The following is a 25,206-nucleotide window of genomic DNA, read 5'->3' as shown; positions in this document are numbered from 1 at the left end:
ATCAACTGGTGCCAGAAAGTTAAACAGATTTGTAAATTAAGCAAGAATGTGTGCAGCTCACAAATCAAAAATCCGAGGATGTGGTTGGTTATATGCCGAAACCCCAACGGCTGGGAATAAAATATAGGAAAAGAATATATAACCAATCCTTCTAGGATTTTACCCCGAAGGGTACACAATGAATTCCAAATTAATATAGAGATGCTTCAATTAATAAAAATGTTATTAAACATATATAAAACACTTATATAAAATTACTATAATCCTGGCACAGATATATTAAAGGTGAAAGTCCACTGGGCCCTAGTGGTGTTAATCGCCAAAATGTAATAATAGAAGACTTTATATTCTGGCAACCATAAAATATATAATAAATAGTACTGGAAGTTCCAGTCTGGAAAAATATTGTGTCCTTTTTTGGTGCAGCTGATACAAAAAGTCTTTGCAGTAAATGTAAGAGCAGAAATAGCCTTTGTAATAGATGATATAATAGATAGTGTATCCAATAAATGGTTACTTGTTTCAGTCTTTTTAGCTGATATAGGCTTTAAACAGATCTGCATTGAACACTGCTGGTACAATGTATCTCACCCGCTCCTGACGATCGATGTTAACTCCGTTCACCACACGCCGGCTGCGCTGGCACAGGGCTGTCACTTGTGCAGAGTTTTAATTGAGCAGGAGTGCGTTTGACACAACGTCCACAGTGGCCTCCGTACTGCTCCTGTGGTGATATTACAGGGCGGGCACAGCGCTGGCGTCCCTCGTGGTGGATGGTAATGGAGAATGATGTGGTCTCAGGGCGGATGGAAGATGGATCTTTCCCAGCAGGTTCGGGTTGGTGGCAAATCACGGTGAAAGTCCAGACCAGACTGCAGCTGCAATGGTTGTCGCTTCCAGTGAATCGTGAGTCTCTATGCCAGGTTCACACCGTCAGGGTGTTGCAAGGTGCGTTAATTGACCTAGACGTGTTTCAGGGTTCTTTCGCTATATTGCATGACCCTTTCTTCAGTAGGAATTGAAATAAACAATGTATTGAAGCTTCTCTTATGGATCACTTACTGTATTTATCGGCGTATAACACGCACTTTTTAGGCTAAAATTTTTAGCCTAAAGTCTATGTGCGTGTTATACGCCGATACACCCCCAGGAAAGGCAGGGGGAGAGAGGCCGTCGCTGCCCGCTTCTCTCCCCCTGCCTTTTCTGGGGTCTAGAGCCCTTCTGCCGGCCCTTCTCTCCCCCTGGCTATCGGCGCCGCTGCCCGTTCTGTCCCCCTGACTATCGGTGCCGGCGCCCCATTGCCGGCGCCGATAGCCAGGGGGAGAGAAGCGGCGCCGACATAGCGTGCATAGCAACGACGCAGGGGACGCACACCGGAGGCCTGCAGCAGTGCGGACCCGACCCCGGCAACAGGTAATTATGCCACCGGGGATGGGGGGAGGCAATGGGGCAGCGGTGCCGGCAATGGGTGCCGCTGCCCCTTCTCTCCCTCTGGCTGTCGGCGACGCTTCTCTCCCCCTGGCTATCGGCGCCGGCAATGGGGCGCCGGCACCGATAGTCAGGGGGACAGAACGGGCAGCGGCGCAGATAGCCAGGGGGAGAGAAGGGCCGGCAGCAGGGCTCTAGACCCCAGGAAAGGCAGGGAGAGAGAAGTGGGCAGCGACGGCCTCTCTCCTCCTGCCTTTCCTGGGGGTGTATCGGGGTATACACGCGCACACACGCACCCTCATTTTACCATGGATATTTGGGTAAAAAACTTTTTTTACCCAAATATCCTTGGTAAAATGAGGGTGCGTGTTATAGGCCGGTGCGTGGTATACCCCGATAAATACGGTATATATGGTGGTTCACATTTGGAACTAATTCATTAAGAGGTCAGAGATAATATCTGGCCTGGATTACACATCTAAATTATATCCAGTATCTATTGCTCCAGTTCAGACTGGGTCATAGCGTTTTTATATCCTAATTCACATGTATATATATTAAAGGAGAGCAGTTAAACAGCAGCTTGTATTATATTTCTACAAACACATAAATGTAAATGGTTATGAACCTAAATTATGAATGTTTTATTATTATCTAATATATTTCTTTACTTTTATAAGTTGTATGCATTCACTTGCAATATTGATACATTTTTATTTCATAAATATGTAGGTCTTTGCATCCATTTATATGGACGCGTTTTTTAGAATATTATGCAAATTCATAATTGCACAATTTAGGTTCATAACCATTTACATTTCTGTGTTTGTAGAAATATAATACAAGCTGCTGTTTAACTGCTCTCCTTTAATATATATACATGTGAATTAGGATATAAAAACCCTATGACCCAGTCTGAACTGGATCAATAGATACTGGATATAATTTAGATGTGTAATCCAGGCCAGATATTATCTCTGACCTCTTAATGAACTAGTTCCAAATGTGAACCACCATATATAAGTGATTTATAAGAGAAGCTTCAATACATTGTTTATTTCAATTCCTACTGAAGAAAGGGTCGTGCAATATAGCGAAAGAACCCTGAAACGCGTCTAGGTCAATTACCGCACCTTGCAACACCCTGATGGTGTGAACCTGGCATAGAGACTCACGATTCACTGGAAGCGACAACCATTGCAGCTGCAGTCTGGTCTGGACTTTCACCGTGATTTACCACCAACCCGAACCTGCTGGGAAAGATCCATCTTCCATCTGCCCTGAGACCACATCATTCTCCATTACCATCTACCACGAGGGACGCCAGCGCTGTGCCCGCCCTGTAATATCACCACAGGAGCAGTACGGAGGCCACTGGGGACGTTGTGCCAAACGCACCGCTGCTCAATGAAAACTCTGCACAAGTGACAGCCCTGTGCCAGCGCAGCCGGCGTGTGGTGAACGGAGTTAACATCGATCGTCAGGAGCGGGTGAGATACATTGTACCAGCAGTGTTCAATGCAGATCAGTTTAAAGCCTATATCAGCTAAAAAGACTGAAACAAGTAACCATTTATTGGATACACTATCTATTATATCATCTATTATATCATCTATTACAAAGGCTATTTCTGCTCTTACATTTACTGCAAATACTTTTTGTATCAGCTGCACCAAAAAAGGACACAATATTTTTCCAGACTGGAACTTCCAGTACTATTTATTATATATTTTATGGTTGCCAGAATATAAAGTCTTCCATTATTACATTTTGGCGATTAACACCACTAGGGCCCAGTGGACTTTCACCTTTAATATATCTGTGCCGGGATTATAGTAATTTTATATAAGTGTTTTATATATGTTTAATAAAAAAATTTATTAATTGAAGCATCTCTATATTAATTTGGAATTCATTGTGTACCCTTCGGGATAAAATCCTAGAAGGATTGGTTATATATTCTTTTCCTGGATTTGTAAATTACTTCTATTAAAAAATCTTAATCCTTCCTATACTTATTAGCTGCTGAATACTACAGTGGAAATTCTTTTCCGTTTGAAACACAGAGCTTTCTGCTGACATCATGAGCACAGTGCTCTCTGCTGACATCTCTGTCCATTTTAGGAACTGTCCAGAGTAAAAGGAAATCCCCATATCAAACATATGCTGTTCTGGACAGTTCCTAAAATGGACAGAGATGTCAGCAGAGCTCATGATGTCAGCAGACAGTCACTGTGTTTCAAAAAGAAAAGAATTTCCGCTGTAGTATTCAGCAGCTAATAAGTACAGGAAGGATTAAGATTTTTTAATAGAAGTAATTTACAAATATGTTTAACTTTCTGGCACCAGTTGATTTAAAAAAAAAAAAGTTTTTCACTGGATACCCATTTATGACCCAAGTCCTAAGATCTTCCATTTTCAGAGTTTTATGTTTAATACATTACCCTGAATGAATTCATAACATAAATGTAGTGCTATATTGCTCTGTAATAAAAGTATTTTTTATTTCCTTTTATGTTTTCAGATGAAAATTCATTCCCCATCCCCCCACAAACAGGTTCCTGCCAAATGCAATGATTATTTTTATAATTATTTCAGCCTAGGAGTGGTGAGTACTGAAGCATAAACCAAATACTGCTAAGATTCTAGCTATTTTCACATAGTTTGCCTGACTTGTTGGTAAAGAGCAAGGTAGGAGAAATGTAGGAAAATCATACTCTTTTTTACAGTATAATTACATTCATCTTCCACTTAAAGCACTCTGGTAATTTTTTTGTCTGCATAGTGCAGCATGGGCTATTTTTTTTAAGAGTTATGTAGAGGCTGTGTATACCTGTTTTATCTGATATGCCATTATGGGTTGTCTCCTTTTTTAAAAGTCTACCCGTAAAAAAAAAAATAAGTAAAAAAATTGGACATGTCAAAGGTTTTTAAGGAATCATGCAACAGTACACTTGTTTTCTGCTTGTGTCTACAGGAGCAAGAGGGTCCTATAGACCCCCATAGACTTTTGAGACCGTCTCGGTCATGTAGCACATAGCTGGGAGAGAACGTGCACTTCTACCAGCTCATTCTAGCAATAGGTCAGGGTCTGAGCATTCTGATCAAAACTTTTTATATGTCTCTCTGATATATCAAAAGTTTTATTTTTAATGACAGTGCCCATTTATTTCCTTCTTTTCTTCTGATCTAGTTCAGAATAGTCACCATTTCTCATAATGCCTCTGTCTTGGAAGAAGAGGCAGATTCTCCTCACATTGCTCTTGTTTTGTTAAAGGAGTATTCCAGGAAAAAACTTTTTTTTATATATCAACTGGCTCCAGAAAGTTAAACAGATTTGTAAATTACTTCTATTAAAATATCTTAATCCTTTCAGTACTTATGAGCTTCGGAAGTTAAGGTTGTTCTTTTCTGTCTAAAGTGCTCTCTGATGACACGTGTCTCAGGAACCAGCCAGTTTAGAAGCAAATCCCTATAGTAAACCTCTTCTAAACTGGGCGGTTGTACAAGTGGTGGTCACTGTGAGTCCAACCATCACTGAATCTCATTTGTCCAATGTCTCATGGAACACACATGTCACCCCATGGAGGGGGCCCAGTCTTGCCGTGCTAGGTATATGTCACAGCCTAGAAAGCAGTCTGACTGACGAGTACCTACGTAAAAAGAAATGTTCTGAGAAGAAAATCCCCATGGCAAACCTCTTCTAAACTGGGCGGTTCCCGAGACACGTGTCATCAGAGAGCACTTTAGGCAGAAAAGAACAACCTTAACTTCCGGAGCTCATAAGTACTGAAAGGATTAAGATATTTTAATAGAAGTCTGTTTAACTTTCTGGAGCCAGTTGATATATAAAAAAAAGTTTTTTTCCTGGATAACCTCTTTAAGTTTTATCTAAGGGCAATGAGAGGGTGATCAGTGACATAAACCTTATGTCTCCTAACTCACACTGCAGATACTCAGTATGATGCAGCCCTAGCGTTTTTTTGTAGCTGGGTGCTGGGAACACAGTGTGAGAATCTTATATGCACAAAAAATTCTGCACACGGCAGACAAAAACATTGTGTGCCAGAGGAATTTTAGAAACCCTGAAGCTAATCATTGCATGGACTCTGAACTCCTGGTCCCTTAGATATGGGATGATACAAATTACCGTATTTATCGGTGTATAACACGCACTTTTTAGGCTAAAATTTTTAGCCTAAAGTCTATGTGCGTGTTATACGCCGATACACCCCAGGAAAGGCAGGGGGAGAGAGGCCGTCGCTGCCCGCTTCTCTCCCCCTGCCTTTCCTGGGGTCTAGAGCGCTGCTGCCGGCCCTTTTCTCCCCCTGGTTATCGGCGCCGCTGCCCGTTCTGTCCCCCTGCGTCGTTGCTATGCGCTGCACGGTGCATGACGTCAGTGCGCCGCGCCGTGCATAGCAACGACGCAGGGGACGCGCGCCGGAGGCCTGCAGCAGCGCGGACCCGACCCAGGTAATTATGCCACCGGGGATGGGGGGAGGCAACGGGGCCCCTTCTCTCCCCCTGGCTGTCGGTGCCGCTTCTCTCCCCCTGGCTATCGGCACCGATAGTCAGGGGGACAGAACGGGCAGCGGTGCCGATAGCCAGGGGGAGAGAAGGGCCGGCAGCAGGGCTCTAGACCCCAGGAAAGGCAGGGGGAGAGAAGCGGGCAGCGACGGCCTCTCTCCCCCTGCCTTTCCTGGGGGTGTATCGGGGTATACACGCGCACACACGCACCCTCATTTTACCATGGATATTTGGGTAAAAAAACTTTTTTTACCCAAATATCCTTGGTAAAATGAGGGTGCGTGTTATAGGCCGGTGCGTGGTATACCCCGATAAATACGGTACACAGCAGTAACATGATATGATTGTTAGTTTTTTTTATTATTATTATTTTAATTTGCTCCTTAACCCCTTATTGACTGCCTAACATCTAAAAACTGCAGTCATTAAGGGGCTTTAACCTTTTAAGGATGGATGGATTTTTCTGTTTTTTGCACTTATGTTTTTTCCTCCTTACCTTTTAAAAAGCATAACCCTTTCAATTTTGCACCTAAAAATCCATATGACGGCGCTACCAATTCTACTTTGTAATGACATCAGTCATTTTACCCAAAAATCTACGGCAAAACGAAAAAAAAATCATTGTGCAACAAAATTTTGTAACTTTTGGGGGCTTCCGTTTCTATGCAGTACATTTTTTGGAAAAAATGACACCTTCTCTTTTTTCTGTAGGTCCATATGATTATACCCTAATTATATAGGTTAGATTTTGTCGTACTTCTGGAAAAAATCGTAACTACATGCACAAAAATTCATACGTTAAAAATTGTCATCTTCTGACCCCTATAACTCTTTTATTTTTACATGTACGGGGCGGTATCAGGGCTAATTTTTTGCACCGTGATTTTAAGTTTTTAGCGGTACCATTTTTGTATTGATCGGACTTTTAGATCGCTTTTTATTCATTTTTTCATGATAAAAAGCGGACTTTGGAATTTTTTTGCACGTAAGCCATTGACCGTGCAGTTTATTTAATATATTTTTATAGTTCGGACATTTACGCTCGCGGCAATACCACATATGTTTATTTTTATGGTTGCATATTTTTTAAATGGAATTTGGGAAAAGGGGGTGATTTAAGCTTTTAATAAGGAAGGGGTTAATGGGTGTTTTTTTAACCTTTTTATTCAACTTTTTTTCTTACACTTTTAGTGCCCTTAGGGAATCATTAGATTCCTCATACAGATCAATGTGATTTCATAGAACCACATTGATCTGCGTGCTCTGCGCTCGATTGATAAAGCCTGGTCCTTCCAGGCTTTATCATTCATAGCGCAGCAGCCGACACAGGAGGAGAGGTAAGCCCTCCGGCTACCTCAGAAGTGGATCACCCCCGAACTACCACCACCATTCCCCCCCCCCCCCCCTTGCGCGATCGCGCTGCGTGGGGGCGATCCACCCCACTGGACCACCAGGGATTGTTTAAATGTCCCTTTAGATGCTGCTGTCAACTTTGACAGCGGCGATCTAAAGGGTAAATAGCCGCCCGCGGCAATCGCCGCATATCGGCTATTAACTCCAACCGCCAACTACAGGATTCAGCTGGGGGCCAGCCAGTATGAAGCGGGCGCAAGTCGGGAGCCCGCGTCATACAGCGGTTGCTGTCTCAGGATGAGCCGTCTCGTCCTTAGACGGCAACCGGTTAAGCCAGGCTACCATCTTTTAAATGGTGGCAGCTTGATCACTATTTACGGTTGCCCTGTGGCGTGATTGTGGTAGCCTGACAGGATGACAGCTGTCCGTGCCAACTGCCAGGAGAGGAGAAACCTCCATTCCTGGCATTTCACCCGTTACATGCCAGGGTCAAAATATAACCCACTGCATGTAATGGGACTAAAGGCATCTCTTCCCAGATCTGCAGTCATCGAGGAGATCGCTGGGTGTAGACGGTCTCCATGACAGCTGGGGTCTTTCTGGAGGACTCCAGGTCTGCCATGGATAAGCCTCTATACAGCCATGGCAGCCTTTGTACTGAACTAAGATTTTCCTCTCTTACTCCTCCTGGAAGTGTATGGAAGTTGACAATAGATGTTGCCATAGTCCGTAATTGTGTGTTGCATCAGTTGGACACTAATAGATTGTGTAAGGACACAACGTGAATGGTAACAACCAGCTGTCAATTTATTTACATGAGTAACAATACATAGTTCTATGATAATAAGCTTTAGAATTAGTTTGGAGAATACAGGTATTTACTAAAAAGACACTTCCGGAGAGATGACCTCTTTATCGTGATTAATATACTTTTTACATACTTTGATTTCTTATCCTTGTCTGATGATTCCAGGATATTCTGTTTGATGCAAATACACACAGGGCCAAGAAGTTTGTATTGCACACAAATTATCCAGGACATTACAATTTTAACATGTGAGTAGAAAATGGTGGGTAAATGTCAATTTTGCTGTTCTTGTGACCGTCCCTTGATTTAGGCTGTAGTACGCAATAAGAAAATAATTAATGCCAGTCCTTTGCTTCACTTAATGCCAGTCCTTTGCTACATTTCTTATGTACTTAGATGTTCAACTGTAGAACAGTAGGGGGATTTAGGCAACACATTTGACTACCGCACAGTTGTTACTTCCTTGCTGGTAGATGACATCAATATCCTATAAATTAAAAGACATAATTATTCTGTAAATATGTATATTCCAGTAATAGTTTGTAAGTTACATAGTCACATGACTCACTACTTTGCTCATCAGATGCAGTGCATAAATTTAGTAGTTTATAGGAGTATATGCATGAAATGCTGACATTGCAAAAGTAATTGTGGTTTTGATAAGTAATCTTTATAGAAATGGAAGTGAAAGAGCAAAGCTGTATGGAACTCGTATGAAAGATATTCATTCTTTACCTCAGTTTTTAAGCATTAAATATTCTTGCATATTTCAACCTATTGCAATCCATGTCACATTTTTCTTTTATTAGTTATCATCGTTGCGATTTCCGGATTCCATTAATAGTAAAGAAAGGTAGGCTTTGTACTGAACTATGTTTTTTCTGTTGATGAGTTTTTTTTTTCTTCTACATTTGTTTTCTTACAGTATCCAATGTTATAACTTGACAATCCCTTACATTTTCTCTTTATACACAGACAACTCTGAAACACAGACAGAAATCTGCACCACCTACAGCAAGGTGAGATACACACATTACTGCTTGCAGAATGATCAGTGAAGCCATTCATCTCCCCGACAGTAGCGCCTCATGTTCTTAGGGCTGTGCTTGATGCTACTAAAGGTTAGGTTTTCAACTCTGCTGTTAGTGTCCAGCGCACAATTGATCAGGCAGGCAATGTACATGTAGCTCTTGAGATATTTTTAGGCTGACTGCTGTGTTGTGGGATGACAATACCACTTCCTGTTGGAGCGTTAGATTGTTTTTTATGTTAGATTACATGGTAGATTAGGATGTTGTTTAGGCTGCATTCTTTTAGATCGGCTATTAATGTTTGAATTCTTAATTGTACACCAATAATAATGCATGAAGCAGAATTTGGATCTCCATAAGTAATTGGAAAAGGATGGCCAATCTCTAATCCTTTTTGTCTATGTTTTTATTATGCAGTGGGACAGTATTCAAGAACATTTGGGGCACCCTATGGAGAAGCCAGTTGTCTTACACAGGTAAAATAATCTTTTTCAGTCAAACTCCAAAAAACTCAAAAGGTATGGAAACTAAGTACATATTTACTTTCATCAAAAGACTGACTGGAAAAAATATGTGTGCATCGTGGTAAATTGGCATAAAAAGGAGGAATAATTGTTCTTCATCCTGAAGAAGAAAATTATTTCTCACTCTCCACTGACAATCAGTCTGGTACTTTGGCGTAGAACGCTGATGCTCCAAATCCTTCTATAAGCAGTGGTTTGCTAACTAGTTTACGTAAGACTTCCAGCAGGGGGAAACAAAGTGATGACTGGTTTGTAGAGTAGTGTCTATGGACAGGTTCATTTCATTCAGCAAAACACATTAAGCACATTTGCTTACGATTCCATAGGGTGCCAGTGGGAAGAAACAGAAGGTGACCTGCACAGTGAGAATATTAAAGCTCCATTTGTTTTGACCATTGCTACACTGAACCTAAGTGCTTTAAAGGACATCTTCAGAAAAAGACAATTTATCCGTGCAAGAGGCGTGTTGGCTGCAGAATGAAGCCGCGGCCGACTCGCCTCCTCCATGTATCTCTGTGGGAGAGGCGGGGAGGCAGCAATCGACACTACGCACATTAGCCGCTCACATAGAGCGTGGGGGGTCCCAGCGGTCGGACCCCCCGCGATCAAACACTTAGCCCTTATCCAGTGGATAGGGCATAAGTTGTCTTTTGCTGCAGATGTCCTTTAATTAAAGCTGTGTTTATTAACCCCTTAGGGACACAGTCCATTTTGGTGTTAAGGACACATCCAATTTTATTTTTGCATTTTTGTTTTTTCCATCTCGCCTTCTAAAAATCATAACAGACCAATATGAGTGCTTGTTTTTTGTGAGACCAGTTATCCTTTGTAATGACAGCACTCATTTTACCATAAAATGTATGGCGCAATTTAGCAAATTTTGGAAGTTTTCGTTTTCACGCTGTACACTTAACAGTAAAAATGACATGTTTTCTTTATTCTGTGGATCAATACAATTAAAATGATACCCATGACTACATAATTTTCTATTATTGTACCGCTTAAAACAAAATCTGATACTTTTTAACCAAATTAGTATGTTTAAAATCCCTCTGTTTTGACGACCTTTAACTTTCTCATTTTTCCGTATATGTGGCTGTTGAGGGCTCATTGTTTGCGCTGTGCATATATGAAACTTTTAAATCGCTTTTTATTAAAAAAAAACATGTCAATTTTAGACTTTTTAACTTTTTTTTACGTCTACGCCGTTCACCGTATGGGATCATTAACATTATATTTTGATAGTTCAGACATTAACACTCGTGGCGATACCAAATATGTTTATAAAAAAAAAAAATGCTTTTTGGGGGTAAAATGGGAAAAAAGGAAGAATTATATTTTTTGGGGGGAGAGGATTTTTCAAATTTTTATTTTAATTTTTTAATTTTTTTTTTTTTTTTTAAACGCTTTTGATGTCCTCATAGGGAACTATTTATTGCAATCATTTGATAAGCATAGCACTGATCAGTGTTATCGGTGATCTTCTGCTCTGGTCTACTCGACCTCAGATCAGAGTAGAAGACCCCAGGAGATGGACAGAGGCAGGTAAGGGGACCTCTGTCCCCCATGTTGGATGATCGGATCCCCGCGGCAGTGCCACGGGCGATCTGATCAACAAAACTCCTGCATTGCCACAGATGCCATGATCTTTATAGATCACGGCATCTGAGGGGTTAATGGCGGACATCAGCGTGATCGCTAATGTCTTCCATTACCGGTGGGTCCGTGGCTGCTGATAGCAGCCGGGACCTGCCACGCATTATGCGAGCACTGGTCCGTTTTTTTTAAAATAACCTGAAGTCACCTCAGTAACCGTTCACCTACCAAAATAAATGAGGGTGTGTACTGGTGGTCTCCTTTTTCACTATGTTAGGATCCTACTTTAACATTGTTGTACAGTACATTACATATATTTCCCTTCTTTCTTAACATGTAACACTAATTACTTTATATGCTTTTATAAACATGTATTGTCTGGTTAGCTATGCACAACATAGTCTGAATACCAACAATTGCTCACTTATATAGATTTACATATTAGGTTACAAGCCTTATTAGGCTTTAATTTGACTTGTATTATACAGTTAGTTGGGTGCAGTATAGAATTCTGCTATTTACCTGCAGATACGTTTGGTTTGGACAATATACAATTATCATGTTTTTCCCCTTTTCCTTCCCCACAGATTTTGATTTCTAGCTTATATTTTCCACCTTCCCATAATTTTATTTTTCCACTGACAGTTATATTAGGACTTATTTTTTGTGGGACAAGTTGTACTTTTTATTGCCACACTTGTTTTATCATATAATTTATGAAGAAGCCCAGAAAAAATATTTGTAGGGCAAAATTGGAAAAAAAATGGAATTGTGCAATATGTGGGGCAATAATTTTTTCAGTGTTTATAATACTGTAACAATGACATGCTAACTTTATTCTATAGGTCAGTACAATCCTAATGATACAAAATGTGGATGATTTTTTTGTTTTGTTTTTTATCATAAAAAATTATAATAATATAAAAAAAATCTGTTTATTGCTTTGTTTTGATCCCTACAGAACTGTTAGGATACATTTTTTGCCACATGAGCTGTAGTTTTAATAGTATGACATAGTGCACCACACAGGACATAGGCAGGGAAGCTCAGAAATCCGGCTCCTGCCTTCATTGTGCAGGGGAGATCATTTGCACATTAGCAACGGGAGCAATATATAAAAACGTCTGGATCTATTTTTTTTTGTAAATATGACATTGTTTTGCTTAGGTTTACCTGCACTACAACCCAATGTATTGGATTTAGTGGGGGGAACAGCCTGTCAGTTTTCTTTTAAATGACGCACATCAGAGCAATCTCCGATGTCTGTCATTACCAGCAGAAGTCACCTGTCGGAAGTAGCGAGCATCTAATGGTTATGACGCAGACCAGACTCCTGAGCCCACCCTCTGACGTACATGAAAACTGTACTTATTCATAATCCTATTTTTATCTTTCAGATCTTCCTCGCCAAATAACACAAACCCATTTGGATCAACTTTTTGTTTTGGTCTACAGAGGATGATTTTTGAGGTCAGAAAATTGGATTTATGTTGTCTTTGACTCGAATGACCTACTAGCAGTTATTTTGTAACATGAATGCAAAACTTCTATCCTTAGCTAGGTTAACTGTAATTATTGAGCATTAAAAGCTTTCCTATAGAATTAGAATGACAGGGCACACGTCAATAAATAGGACAGCTGTGAGCTATTCTTTGGGTACATTCTAATTTGATGCTTTTTGTTTTACCACATTGGTCAGATGCTGCATTGTGTGAAGGAAAAGCAGCTGCATTAAAAACACAGAAACCTGCAGTCCTCACACTCGCTTTACGTAAGGGTATGGGACACAGGTTAAACAACACATGGCTATTAATGTGGAAACTGCAACAGTTTCCTCATCAAAAATTGAGTTGATTTAACGTTTTCTGTGCGGCCCTGCTTTTGAAGCTTCCATTGAAATCAGTGGGAACTTCATAACACACAGGTGTGCAGACTAGAGTTCCGAATGAGTTGTAGTGCAGCACTATACACAGGCAAGGTTTTTTGTCTGTGCTCTCACCGTTGGAAGCATTTCTAGAAACATTTCCTTCTTTCTGCTGCCCTTCTCATGGTACATTGCAGCAAATGTTTATGCAGGTCAAGGTCCATCTTTTGGGACCTTCATCAATCCTAATTAAGAAGAAGCCATAACACTGATCCTTTGCTCTTTTTCTCTGCACAATGACATTCCCAGGCACTTAGTGGTGCAGAGAACTGCAACTGGCCCTATTCACTTTAATAGACATCTGCCACACTTCCTCTCAATTGTGATATCCTTCAGTGACTGTACATGATGAAGTGGTGCTAAATCAGCAGAGAGACCACCCTTATTTTTCAGGATCTGTGGGAGTCCCAGAGGTTATGCACCCCCCCCCCCCCCCCCCCCCCACACACACACACACACACACACAATGAAATCATAAAGTAATGCTGTATCTGAGAGATATGTGATCTCCTTTAACCCCTTAAGGACCAAGGGCGTACAGGTACGCCTTTGCTCCCTGGTACTTAAGGACCAAGGGCGTACCTGTACGCCCGTGGGAATTTCGGTCCCCGCCGCGCGCCGGGCGGGGATCGCGCCGGGGTGACTGCTGATATCTATCAGCAGGCACCCCGCGCAAATGCCCAGGGGGGTCATTAGACCCCCCCCATGTCGGCGATCGGCGCAAATCGCAAGTGAATTCACACTTGCGATTTGCGCCGATTCCGGGTCATGCGGGTCTATGGTGACCCGGTGACCCGGAATAGAAGGGGGATCGCGGGTGTCCTAGACACCCACGATCCCCCTGTAGCGATAGGAGTGAGGTGGCAGGGTTGCCACCCCTCCTATCTCTGCTATTGGTGGTCTAAACGCGACCACCAATAGCAGATCGGGGGCGGAGGGGTTTACTTTCGGTTTCCCCGTCCTGCCCTCCCACAATAGGCGGGGCAGGACGGGGAAACCGACAGGGACCGGCGCCGAAGATCCACTTACCCATCGGCGACGATCAGCGGCGGCAGCGGGCGACGATCGGCGGAAGAAGAGGACCGCGACACAGCTTCCTGGATCCAACGGAAGCCGGTGAGTTACTTAGCAACATCTGGAGGGCTACAGTCTGAGACCACTATAGTGGTCTCTAAACTGTAACCCTCCAGATGTTGCAAAACTACAACTCCCAGCATGCCCAGAGAGCTATTTAGGCTTGCTGGGAGTTGCAGTTTTGCAACAGCTGGAGGTCTACAGTTTGAGACCACTGCAAAGTGATCTCTATACTGTGCACCTCCAGATCTTGCAAAACTACAACTCCCAGCATGCCCAGACAGCAGTTTGCTGTCTGGGCATGCTGGGAGTTGTAGTTTTGCAACATCTGGAGGTCCACAGTTTGGAGACCACTATGCAGTGGTCTCTAAACTATAGCTCTACAGATGTTGCAAAACTGCAACTCCCAGCAAGCCTAAACAGCAAACAGCTGTCTCTGCATGCTGGGAGTTGTAGTTGCGATCCCTCCAGCTGTTGCATAACTACATCTCCCAGCATGCCTTTCGGCGATCAGTACATGCTGGGAGTTGAAGTTTTGCAACAGCTGGAGGCACACTGGTTGGAAAATACTGAGTTAGGTAACAGAACCTAACTGAAGGTTTTCCAACCAGTGTGCCTCCAGCTGTTGCAAAAGTACAACTCCCAGCATGCACGGTCTGTCAGTACATGCTAGGAGTTGTAGTTTTGAAACAGCTGGAGGTTTGCCCCCCCCATGTGAACGTACAGGGTACATTCACACTGGCGGGTTTACAGTAAGTTTTCTGCTTCAAGTTTGGGCTGTGGCAAATTTTTCACCGCAGCGCAAACTCCTAGCGGTAAATTCACTGTAAACAGTGTGAATGTACCCTAAAAACACTACACTACACTAACACCTAATAAAGGGTAAAACACTACATATACACCCCCTTACACTGTCCCCCTAATAAAAAATAAAAAAACGTATTGTACGGCAGTGTTTCCAAAACAGAGCCTCCAGCTGTTGCAAAACAACAACTCCCAGCATTTACGGACAGCCACTGACTGTCCAGGCATGCTGGGAGTTTAGCAACAGCTGGAGGCACCCTGTTTGGGAATCACTGGCGTAGAATACCCCTATGTCCACCCCTGTGCAATCCCTAATTTAGTCCTCAAATGCGCATGGCGCTCTCTCACTTCGGAGCCCTGTCGTATTTCAAGGAAACAGTTTAGTGCCACATATGGGGTATCTCCAAACTCGGGAGAAATTGTGTTACTAATTTTGGGGGCTTTTTTTCCTTTTACCCCTTATGAAAAAGAAAAGTTGGGGTCTACACCAGCCTGTTAGTGTAAAAAAAAAATTTTTTTTACACTAACATGCTGGTGTTGTCCTTTACTTTTTATTTTCACGGGAGGTAAAAGGAAAAAAAGACCCCCAAAATTTGTAACGCAATTTCTCCTGAGTACGGAGATACCCCATATGTGGGCGTAAAATGCTCTGCGGACGCACAACAAGGCTCAGGAGTGAGAGCGCACTATGTACATTTGAGGCCTAAATTGGTGATTTGCACAGGGGTGGCTGATTTTACAGTGGTTCTGACATAAACACAAAACAATAAATACAGACATGTGACCCCATTTTGGAAACGACACCCCTCACGGAACGTAAGGAGGGGTATAGTGAGCCTGAACACCCCACAGGTGTTTGACAAATTTTCATTAAAGTTGGATGGGAAAGTGAAAAAAAATAATAATTTTCACTAAAATGCTGGTGTCACCCTAAATTTTTCATTTTCACAAGGGAAAATAAAAAAAAGCCCCCCAAAATTTGTAACCCAATTTCTTCTGAGTAAGAGCATACCCCATATGTGGATGTAAAGTGCTCTATGGGTGCACTACAATGCTCAGAAGAGAAGTAGCGCCATTGGGATTTTGAAGAGAAAATTTGTCCGGAATTGAAGGCCACTTGTGTTTACAAAGCCCCCATGGTACCAGAACAATGGACCCCCCCATATGTGACCCCATTTTGGAAACTACACCCCTCATGTAATGTAATAAGGGGTACAGTGAGCATTTACGCCCCACAGGTGTCTGACAGATTTTTGGAACAGTGATCCGTGAAAATGAAAAATGTAATTTTCCATTTGCACAGCCCACTGTCCCAAAGATCTGTCAAACGCCAGTGGGGTGTAAATGCTCACTGCACCACTTATTAAATTCTGTGAGGGGTGAAGTTTCCAAAATGGGGTCACATGTGGGGGGGTCCACTGTTCTGGCACCACGGGGGGCTTTGTAAATGCACATGGCCCCTGACTACCATTCCAAACGAATTCTCTTTCCAAAAGCTCAATGGTGCGCCTCCTCTTCTGAGCATTGTAGTTCGCACGTAGTGCACTTCAGGTCCACTTATGGGGTACCTCCATACTCAGAAGAGATGGGGTTACAAATTTTGGGGGGTATTTTCTGCTATTAACCCTTGCAAAAATGTGAAATTTGGGGGGAAACACACATTTTAGTGAAAAAAAAATATATATTTTTTTACATATGCAAAAGTCGTGAAACCCGTGTGGGGTATTAAGGCTCACTTTATTCCTTGTTACGTTCCTCAAGGGGTCTAGTTTCCAAAATGGTATGCCATGTGTTTTTTTTTGCTGTTCTGGCACCATAGGGGCTTCCTAAATGCGACATGCCCCCCGAGCAAAATTTTCTCTCAAAAAGTCAAATATCACTCCTTCTCTTCGGAGCATTGTAGTTCGCCCGTAATGCACTTCATGCCAACTTATGGGGTACCTCCATACTCAGAAGAGATGGGGTTACTTATTTTGGGGGGTATTTTCTGCTATTAACCCTTGAAAAAATGTGAAATTTGGGGGGAAACACATTTTAGTGAAAAAAAAAATATTTTTTTTACATATGCAAAAGTTGTGAAACACCTGTGGGGTATTAAGGCTCACTTTATTCCTTGTTACGTTCCCCAAGGGGTCTAGTTTCCAAAATGGTATGCCATGTGGGTTATTTTTGCTGTTCTGGCACCATAGGGGCTTCCTAAATGCAACATGCCCCCCAAAAACCATTTCTGAAAAACGTACTCTCCAAAATCCCCTTGTCGCTCCTTCGCTTCTGAGCCCTCTACTGCGCCCGCCGAACACTTTACATAGACATATGAGGTATGTGCTTACTCGAGAGAAATTGGGCTACAAATATAAGTATACATTTTCTCCTTTTACCCCTTGTAAAAATTCAAAAATTGGGTTTACAAGAACATGCGAGTGTAAAAAATAAAGATTGTGAATTTTCTCCTTCAGTTTGCTGCTATTCCTGTGAAACACCTAAAGGGTTAAAACACTTACTGATAGTCATTTTGAATACTTTGGGGGGTGTAGTTTTTATAATGGGGTCATTTGTGGGGTATTTCTAATGGGAAGACCCTTCAAATCCACTTCAAACCTGAACTGGTCTCTGAAAAAAAGCAAGGTTCAAAATTTGGTGAAAAATTGGAAAATTGCTGCTGAACTTTAAAGCCCTCTGGTGTCTTCCAAAAGTAAAAACACGTCAATTTTATGATGCAAACATAAAGTAGACATATTGGAAATGTGAATAAAATAAAAAAATATTTTGAATATCCATTTTCCTTACAAGCAGAGAGCTTCAAAGTTAGAAAAATGCAAAATTTTCAAATTTTTCATCAAATTTTGGGATTTTTCACCAAGAAAGGATGCAAGTTACCACAAAATTTTACCACTATGTTAAAATAGAATATGTCACGAAAAAACAATCTCGGAATCAGATTGATAACTAAAAGCATTCCAGAGTTATTAATGTTTAAAGTGACAGTGGTCAGATGTGCAAAAAACGCTCTGGTCCTAAGGTGTAAAATGGCCTGGTCCTTAAGGGGTTAAGTTAGGCTTACACCCCCAAAAAAAAAAAAACTTGTATATTTAACATGCACTTTTTTTCAGTGTTTTGGTGGTACTACTCTCTTTGTGTTTTTTTTTTTTTTAGGTCATGCAAAACAATCATATAGCATCAGTTACCCTTTATGGAGCCCCAAGATCCACTGTACATCAGAAATCATCAGAGCTGAGCCAGTAAGCACCAGAACAGCGGGTGAGGTTGTACAGCCCAGCGTGCCTTCACTTGCTGACAGTTACCCACACTAAATGGAAGTATACGCTGTTGGCCTTGCAGCAGAAAGATGCATGGAATGTGGGTGTCTGCAGTCGTCGCCTCGTTTCCAGTTCCTGCCAGGCATCCTTCTTGCAGCCAGTGTGCCCTCTGTGTCCCTGTAACCTCTTCTGCAGAATGTTAGGGCCTCTGCTGCGTGTAAAAGCACAAACAAGCTCAAGCCACATGTGGGAACAGGGCGTAAGAAGCCTTTGTGTTAGTGTTATTGAATTCATGTGATAGTCACATCTGTATATATTAATATCCATGGGTATGTAAACACATTAATATCTCTGTGGTTAAGGACAGTCTGACATGTAATTGGTGTGTTTGTATATATGCATAGATATATATATATATACCGTATATATACAGCCACATATTCAGGTATCACATCATGTGACTTTAAAATTCAAATGCACACAACCTACCATCAGAACCTGTCTCTGTGTACATAAACAATATATGCTTTTTTCCCATACAGCAGAGGTTGTTGGCACTGATGTTGTCAAGATTTGTTTTTCGGATCATTGTATTCTGCTCCTAAATAATTGATACATAAGTCTAAAAGGGAAATATTCATTTTTAAAAACATTTTTGTAGCTGTATGGAAAATAACAGGGTTTCAGCTAAAATCTAAAGCAATTAAAAAATTCCTAATGCACATACAGGGGTGTCCAATACTGTACGTCTTGTAGGTAATATTAGGACGAAATTAATATAAGGTACTTCCATTTTGAAATATTCTAATTAAAAATCACATTAATTTAAAGTGTATGTTTGCCATTGAACACGCTTGTACAGTTCACACAAAGAAATCTGAGTACCATTGCACATATACTACATTGCTTATTTTGTATTGATTCTGATTTTAAGCCTGTATTATAGACCAGAGTTACATTCACAGCATCAGAGCTCATTCCTTGCTGGATCAATGCCTTTACAGAGCTTGCTAGGAAGTGTAGTCCTTTCACCAAACAGTATACCTTCATCATAAGAGTTCACTTCAAGCTGTTGTTGTCGACCATTTATTTGTGATAACCAATTAAATTGTGAATGCAGCACTATAATACCAGCTGTAATTCAGGATTTGTACAAGAAATGGAATGTATTTGTAACCTTATACAACATGTTAAATAGGTTATATTTAGATGTTGACAGTGGAAAGTAATGAACAAAGGTGGACGTGTTCTTACTTTCTGAAAATAAAGGGTATTTAGGTAATCCTTTACCTTTTGTTCCCAAATGTGCAGAGGGCTGGAGTACACCACCATTCAAGTGAGTGGGCCCGTCTACAGTTCCCTGCACAGTCACATGATTGGGAGCACCACCACCATGCAGGGAAAACCTAGCAAAATCCCATCTCTTTATTAGATGGGAAAACCCTTGAAGCCAGGAGCCTCTATTTACATTTGCTACCATACAGCATTGCTGAAATTTCAAGAAATTGGCATATTATATTGGACATTGGTACCTATGTACTCTGCACTTTAAAGTGGCTCCATTGCCTAAGTATGTTGGGGGGGTGATTCCGTGGGTTGCACCATGTATGTCCTTCCACAGTATGTTTTCCCACAGAATGGCTTCCTCTTCTGTTTTAAGGTATTGGGTGCACTTTAAAATTGTGTTTTTTAGGTTTGTATACATCTTTTGAGCAGTGTGTGGCTTGCCTCATTGGTTAGGGGAAGCACTCTACACAATGTGCTCATCGCCTATTTTCTTTTTGTTATAATTTTTTTGTTACCATTTGCACTACATACACTTTACTTGATCAGTCAGTCTGTTCACTGAACAGCACCTGAGGGATCTTTATGGATGTTCTGACATAGAGCAAAGTGATTATTTATACAGTGGGAATTAACCCTCTCCTCCCCTCACGTATAATTACTTGACAAACTGATTTTCTTTTTACAAAATCCAGTTCATCTCTGCTCTTGATTTAGCTTTTACGTCCATTTTGTTGTTGTATTTTTATATTTTTCTTTCTGCATACGTTTGTCTTATGATTACTCTACTCTGTTAATTGATGTGATGTAACTTTTATATTTAGGAAGCGTCATTATTCTTATTCTTTAATGGAAACAGCTACATTAGGACATTTGGCTGCTCCTGCTCCAGAATTGGTTGTAATAAAATGTGTGGATAATGTCTTAGATACATTGGTACAGTGTTTCATACTGAGGCCAAACATCCCAGAATGCATTATTGTGATATTTTATCCTTTCTTCTAGACAATAGCCAAAGACTTATGTTCAGCATGTGTCAGATGTTTTGCCTGAGAATTTGCAATGACATTTTATTACCTGTTATGTATTGATCCAGGTTTATATAACGCAGCAATAGATTAAGACAGCCAAGATGCACAAATAACATGGTAACCAGGTGATGAAGGCTTTATATGGTCTTTGAAGATTATTATTTTTTTTCGTATTAAGCCTTTCTTGCCTGTGTCCTCTATAATTTATTAAGTATCACATGTTTTCCATTTACTCCTAGCATGTTAAAGGTCGCTTAGCCCCAGAGTGTAAGATATTGGGGCGTTTACAGTGCATTCTGAAAGTCTTCAGACCCTTTAACTTTGTTCACATTTTGTTATGTTGCTGCCTTGTGCTAGAATAAACAGAGTTCAAGTTTCCCCATCAATTCACCCTCAATGAGAATGGGAAAATATTATATTAGAAATGTTTGTAAATGTATTAAAAGGGAACAACTAAACTTTTTGCATGGATATTACGCAAGTATTCAAACCCTTTACTCAGCGATTACAGCCTGTAGTCTTATTGGGTATAATTCCACAAGCTTTGAACACCTGGATTTTTCTGCCATTCTTTTCTGCAGTTCCTCTTAAACTCTGTCAGGTTGAATGGGAACTTTTGGTGGAAGCCATTTTCAAGTCCAGCCATTTTCAGGCTCCACAGATGTTCGTTTGGTTTCAAGTCAGGGCTCAGGCTGGGCTACTCAAGGACATTGACAGAGTTCTCTTTAAGCCACTCCTGTGTTTTCCTGGCTGTTTGCTTATTAAGGTAATTGTCTTGTTGAAAGGTGAATGGCCCAATCTGAGGTCCAGAGCACTTTTTCAGGTTTCATTAAGAATATCTTCTTTTCCTCAACCCTGACCAGTCACCTTGTCCCAGCAACTGAAAAACACCCAGACAGCATAATGCTGCCGCTACCACCACGCTTTACTGCAGATATGGTATTGGGCAGGTGATGAGCAGTGCCTGGTTTCCTCCTGACATGATGCTTATATATTAGACTAGAAAGTTCAATTTTGGTTTCATCAGACCAGATAATATTGTTTCTCACAGTCTGTCAGTTCTTTTAGATGATTTTTTTGCAAACTCTAGGTGGACTTTTATGTGTATTTTACTGAGGAGAGGCTTCTTTCTTGCCATTCTGCCAAAAAGCCCAGATTGGTGGTGTGCTGCAGTGATGGTTGACGTTGGAAGTTATCCCCCATCTGCACAGTTTCCCAGCCAGAGTGACCAGTAGGTTCTTGGTCACCTCTCCTAGCACGGCCCTTCTCCCCAAATTACTTAGTGTGGTGGGGCAGCCAGCTCTAGTTCTGTTTTTTCTAAATGTGTTCAATTTAAGCATGATGGAGGCTACAGAGATTTAGGGGACATCTTTTGTACCCTTCTCCAGATCTGTGTCTCATTAAAATCCTGTGTCTAAGCTCTATAAGCAGTCCCTCTCATTCCCCTCATGGCTTGGTTTATGCTCTGATATAAATTGCCAGTTGTGCAACCTTATATAGTCAGGGTTGGGTCTTTACAAATCATATCCAATATGGTGAATTTACCACATGTGACTCCAATGAAGGGGCAGAAACATCTCCGAGATATTCAAAATAAATGGAGGGAACCAAAGCTAAATTTCAAGTGTCATAAAAAAGTCTGAATACTTATTTCCATGCAATATTTATGTTTTTCCTTTTTATTTTTTATTAATTTGCAAAAAATAATGTAAAATGCTGTTGTAATGTGTACTGTTTCGCTTTGTCAGTATAGAGTATTGAGCACAAGACCTTTAACATAGCATAATGTGAAAGGGTCTGAAAACTTTCCAAATGTATTGTAAATTCTGTAATGGGAAAATCAGCCTTCAACAAAGAACTTAGCCCTAAAATTTCCCTACGAGTAATCGGGGTAGACAGGGGAGAGGTAATGTATAGTTATGTATCCCATTTGTAAACTTTTGCTGTAAGATCTTGTGATATATGGACAAAATTTTGTGTGTTTTCCACAAAAAATAGTGTACAGATTTTTGTATATATGATCTTTTTGTAAGACTAACTTGTGTGTAGATTAAATAAATTTTCAGCATAAGAGCCAGAATTAAAAAGAGGAGAGAACCCCCAGGACCAGGCCGCTGGATAGAGTGATGATGCAGCATTGTCCTATGTGATCTAGTCTTCCTTCATTCAGGCATCCCATATCCCTGGATTAGGTGTTCATTGAGGTTATGTCACTTGTACCATTGGCTGCCAAAAGCTTTGTGACCCTTTAAAATCTGAATAATCTTTACACTTTTAAGGTAAAAAAAAAAATGTAAAGTTATCTTAATTTATATGTTTTAAATGTTTTCTTAAATACAAACAGAAGATGTTATGACTACAACTGAATGTTACTGTCACTCTCAGAACTCCCAAGCATTCACCAAATATCAACATTCTTAGTATTTGGATGAGTAGTTACCAGAATGTCTTTGAAGGGATTTGCAGCTGATGTCTTATACTTAGGTTTAGTGATCAATGTAAGATTGATGGGGTTTAGACCCCTGGGAGCCCTGTTGATAAGTAGAGTGAAGAGGCCACAGTGGTCCAATGAGCGCCGCTGCTTCCTTGTCCTGCTAATGGGCTCTGAAATTTGGTTCACACTATTCATACATTGATGATCTAACCTTATCGATGTGCCATCAGTTACAAAACCTCTTTAAGATGACTGTAAACTTGAGATATTTGTTGGAATATCCTGACAATGTTATGTCTGTATGACATTTAGATCACATGCAGATCCCACCAAATTTAAAAACCTCTGTAAACAACTTTCTATATTAGGCTCTGTTTGCATTAATCTGTATCTGTTATGCCCTTTTGTAATTGATCCTAATGGATCTCTTTGGTAATCCATTAGATTTGCTGCATATAATCACCATATTAGCATCGCACATTTTCAATCTGTTTTTTTTTTTTCCATTTTAAGTGTCACTATGCATATACACTGTGCATAACAAAATGAAAGAAGCGATCTGATTGGTTGCTATGGGCAACTCAGCAACTTTTCCTCTGGACAGGTTTTGATAAATCTCCCCCACAGTGTATCAATCCTGTACTAAACCCCAGCTATTTTTATTTATGCTGGTATACCTGAAAGGCTTCTTTATTGTTTGCCTGAATAACTAGGCCTATAGATGCAGATTGATGCATAATGCATCCTATAGATGTTCGATAATGGTGAGCAGTGATCACCATCCTGACAGACTTTAGCCCAAGGTCTATGAAAAGAGCATAGCAGATCTGGTTGAAACCTTCCAGACAAACTGAATTGTTTTCCCTAAAATAAGCGGATGCCTAGCAGCCACCTATCTTCTCCACTTTATATTGTTAACACACTCATTTCTCTGACATGCAGAAGGGGGTGCGGAAGGGAACTACTAGAAGTGTTACTGAAAATCACCTCTTTGGTGTACATGAAGAGAATGTTACAACAGCTTACTTAAACTCTGATCTCCAGTTTAGTTGTCCCCATGATCCGTGATGTATACAGAATTTTGGTGAGAGATGTCACAGTCACACATATGTACAAATACAAATGATACATGCATTATGTACCTTGAGAGGCGTTTCTGCCCCCGTATGACCTCTTACAAGAGTTCGCAGACCGCAGGGAGAAGCCTGCACATTGTTTCCTACATTTGCTACATAGGGGAGCTGCGCATACCTTGACTGCTGTCATATTGTGGACCCACAGCCTACAATCAAGTGTTTAGTATTGTCAATGCCAAATAGGCATTTGGCCTCCTAAAATACCCTACCTATCTGCATTCCTCTGTTCTGACAGAGGAATACAAATGCATTTTTCAAACTCTTAATATTTAAACTTGTCAGAGAGGCATTGTGTGGTTCCCAGACACCATACTCATCAATGTGGACGAGGATTAAAAGTTAATAGCTATACACTATTTTTAATGTACTCTAAAAAATAAAAATAAACTTTTTTTTATAACAGGCTTTATTCTCCATTTTAAGGTAGCATAAAATATGCTGCACATTAACCTCCGTTTGTGTTCCAGTCCTGGGGCAACCTCCTCTAGTAGCATACCTGCTGCTCATGTCTACTTTTGTTTACATTGCTCATCCCTCCAAGTATTAAGTCTGGTAGGTCTTGGTGACATCACCTGTCCATGTAAGATAACGACAAATGTACATGGGGGACGGGAAGCATCGCTTGGGCCAAGAAACAGAATTACTTTATGGATTTAATAGACATTTAGAAATTATTGTGGGGTTCACAGCCTAAGATTTTATTTTGTGCAGTTTTTTTCTGTACAGGTTCAGTTCAGGAAATGTTTAATTATAACTAAATATGAGGGTGTTTGTGATCATGCTTTTTTCTTTGTTTTATTATTATATATATCATTTTTTATAAATACTCTGGAACCTGATCTGTAGCCCTGAACAGCATGTGCACCCACTGGTCAATAAAGGGAGACCCTTGGTCACAAATCCTGCTCTTGCCAATGATTTTTGTGTGTGTTACTGTGAGTGCCCTAAACATTTACCAATATATTTATTCAATATACAATGTGGTAATGCTAGTT

At 40.8% G+C, this 25,206-nt stretch overlaps 1 protein-coding gene across 3 annotated transcripts in view; it reads left to right on the top strand.

Annotated features, from left to right (window-relative positions):
• PHAF1 (phagosome assembly factor 1) overlaps nucleotides 1-25,120 on the top strand; it is a 74,031-nt gene extending 48,911 nt beyond the window's left edge. For all 3 annotated transcript variants that reach the window (XM_056526254.1, XM_056526255.1, XM_056526256.1), the window contains 7 exons: nucleotides 3,953-4,036; nucleotides 8,282-8,364; nucleotides 8,926-8,969; nucleotides 9,092-9,135; nucleotides 9,565-9,623; nucleotides 12,665-12,737; nucleotides 18,223-25,120. In XM_056526254.1, coding sequence (XP_056382229.1) covers nucleotides 3,953-4,036; nucleotides 8,282-8,364; nucleotides 8,926-8,969; nucleotides 9,092-9,135; nucleotides 9,565-9,623; nucleotides 12,665-12,737; nucleotides 18,223-18,312 — 477 coding nt within the window. In that variant the 3' untranslated portion in view covers nucleotides 18,313-25,120. The remainder of the gene's footprint in view (nucleotides 1-3,952; nucleotides 4,037-8,281; nucleotides 8,365-8,925; nucleotides 8,970-9,091; nucleotides 9,136-9,564; nucleotides 9,624-12,664; nucleotides 12,738-18,222) is intronic.
• Nucleotides 25,121-25,206: the final 86 nt, after the last annotated feature.

The sequence above is a fragment of the Hyla sarda genome, chromosome 6 (genome assembly GCF_029499605.1).
Source record: "Hyla sarda isolate aHylSar1 chromosome 6, aHylSar1.hap1, whole genome shotgun sequence".
In the NCBI taxonomy this organism is placed as follows: Eukaryota; Metazoa; Chordata; class Amphibia; order Anura; family Hylidae; genus Hyla; species Hyla sarda.
The sequence above is the reverse complement of the archived record's forward strand: the minus strand, read 5'-3'. Positions and strand labels throughout refer to the sequence as shown.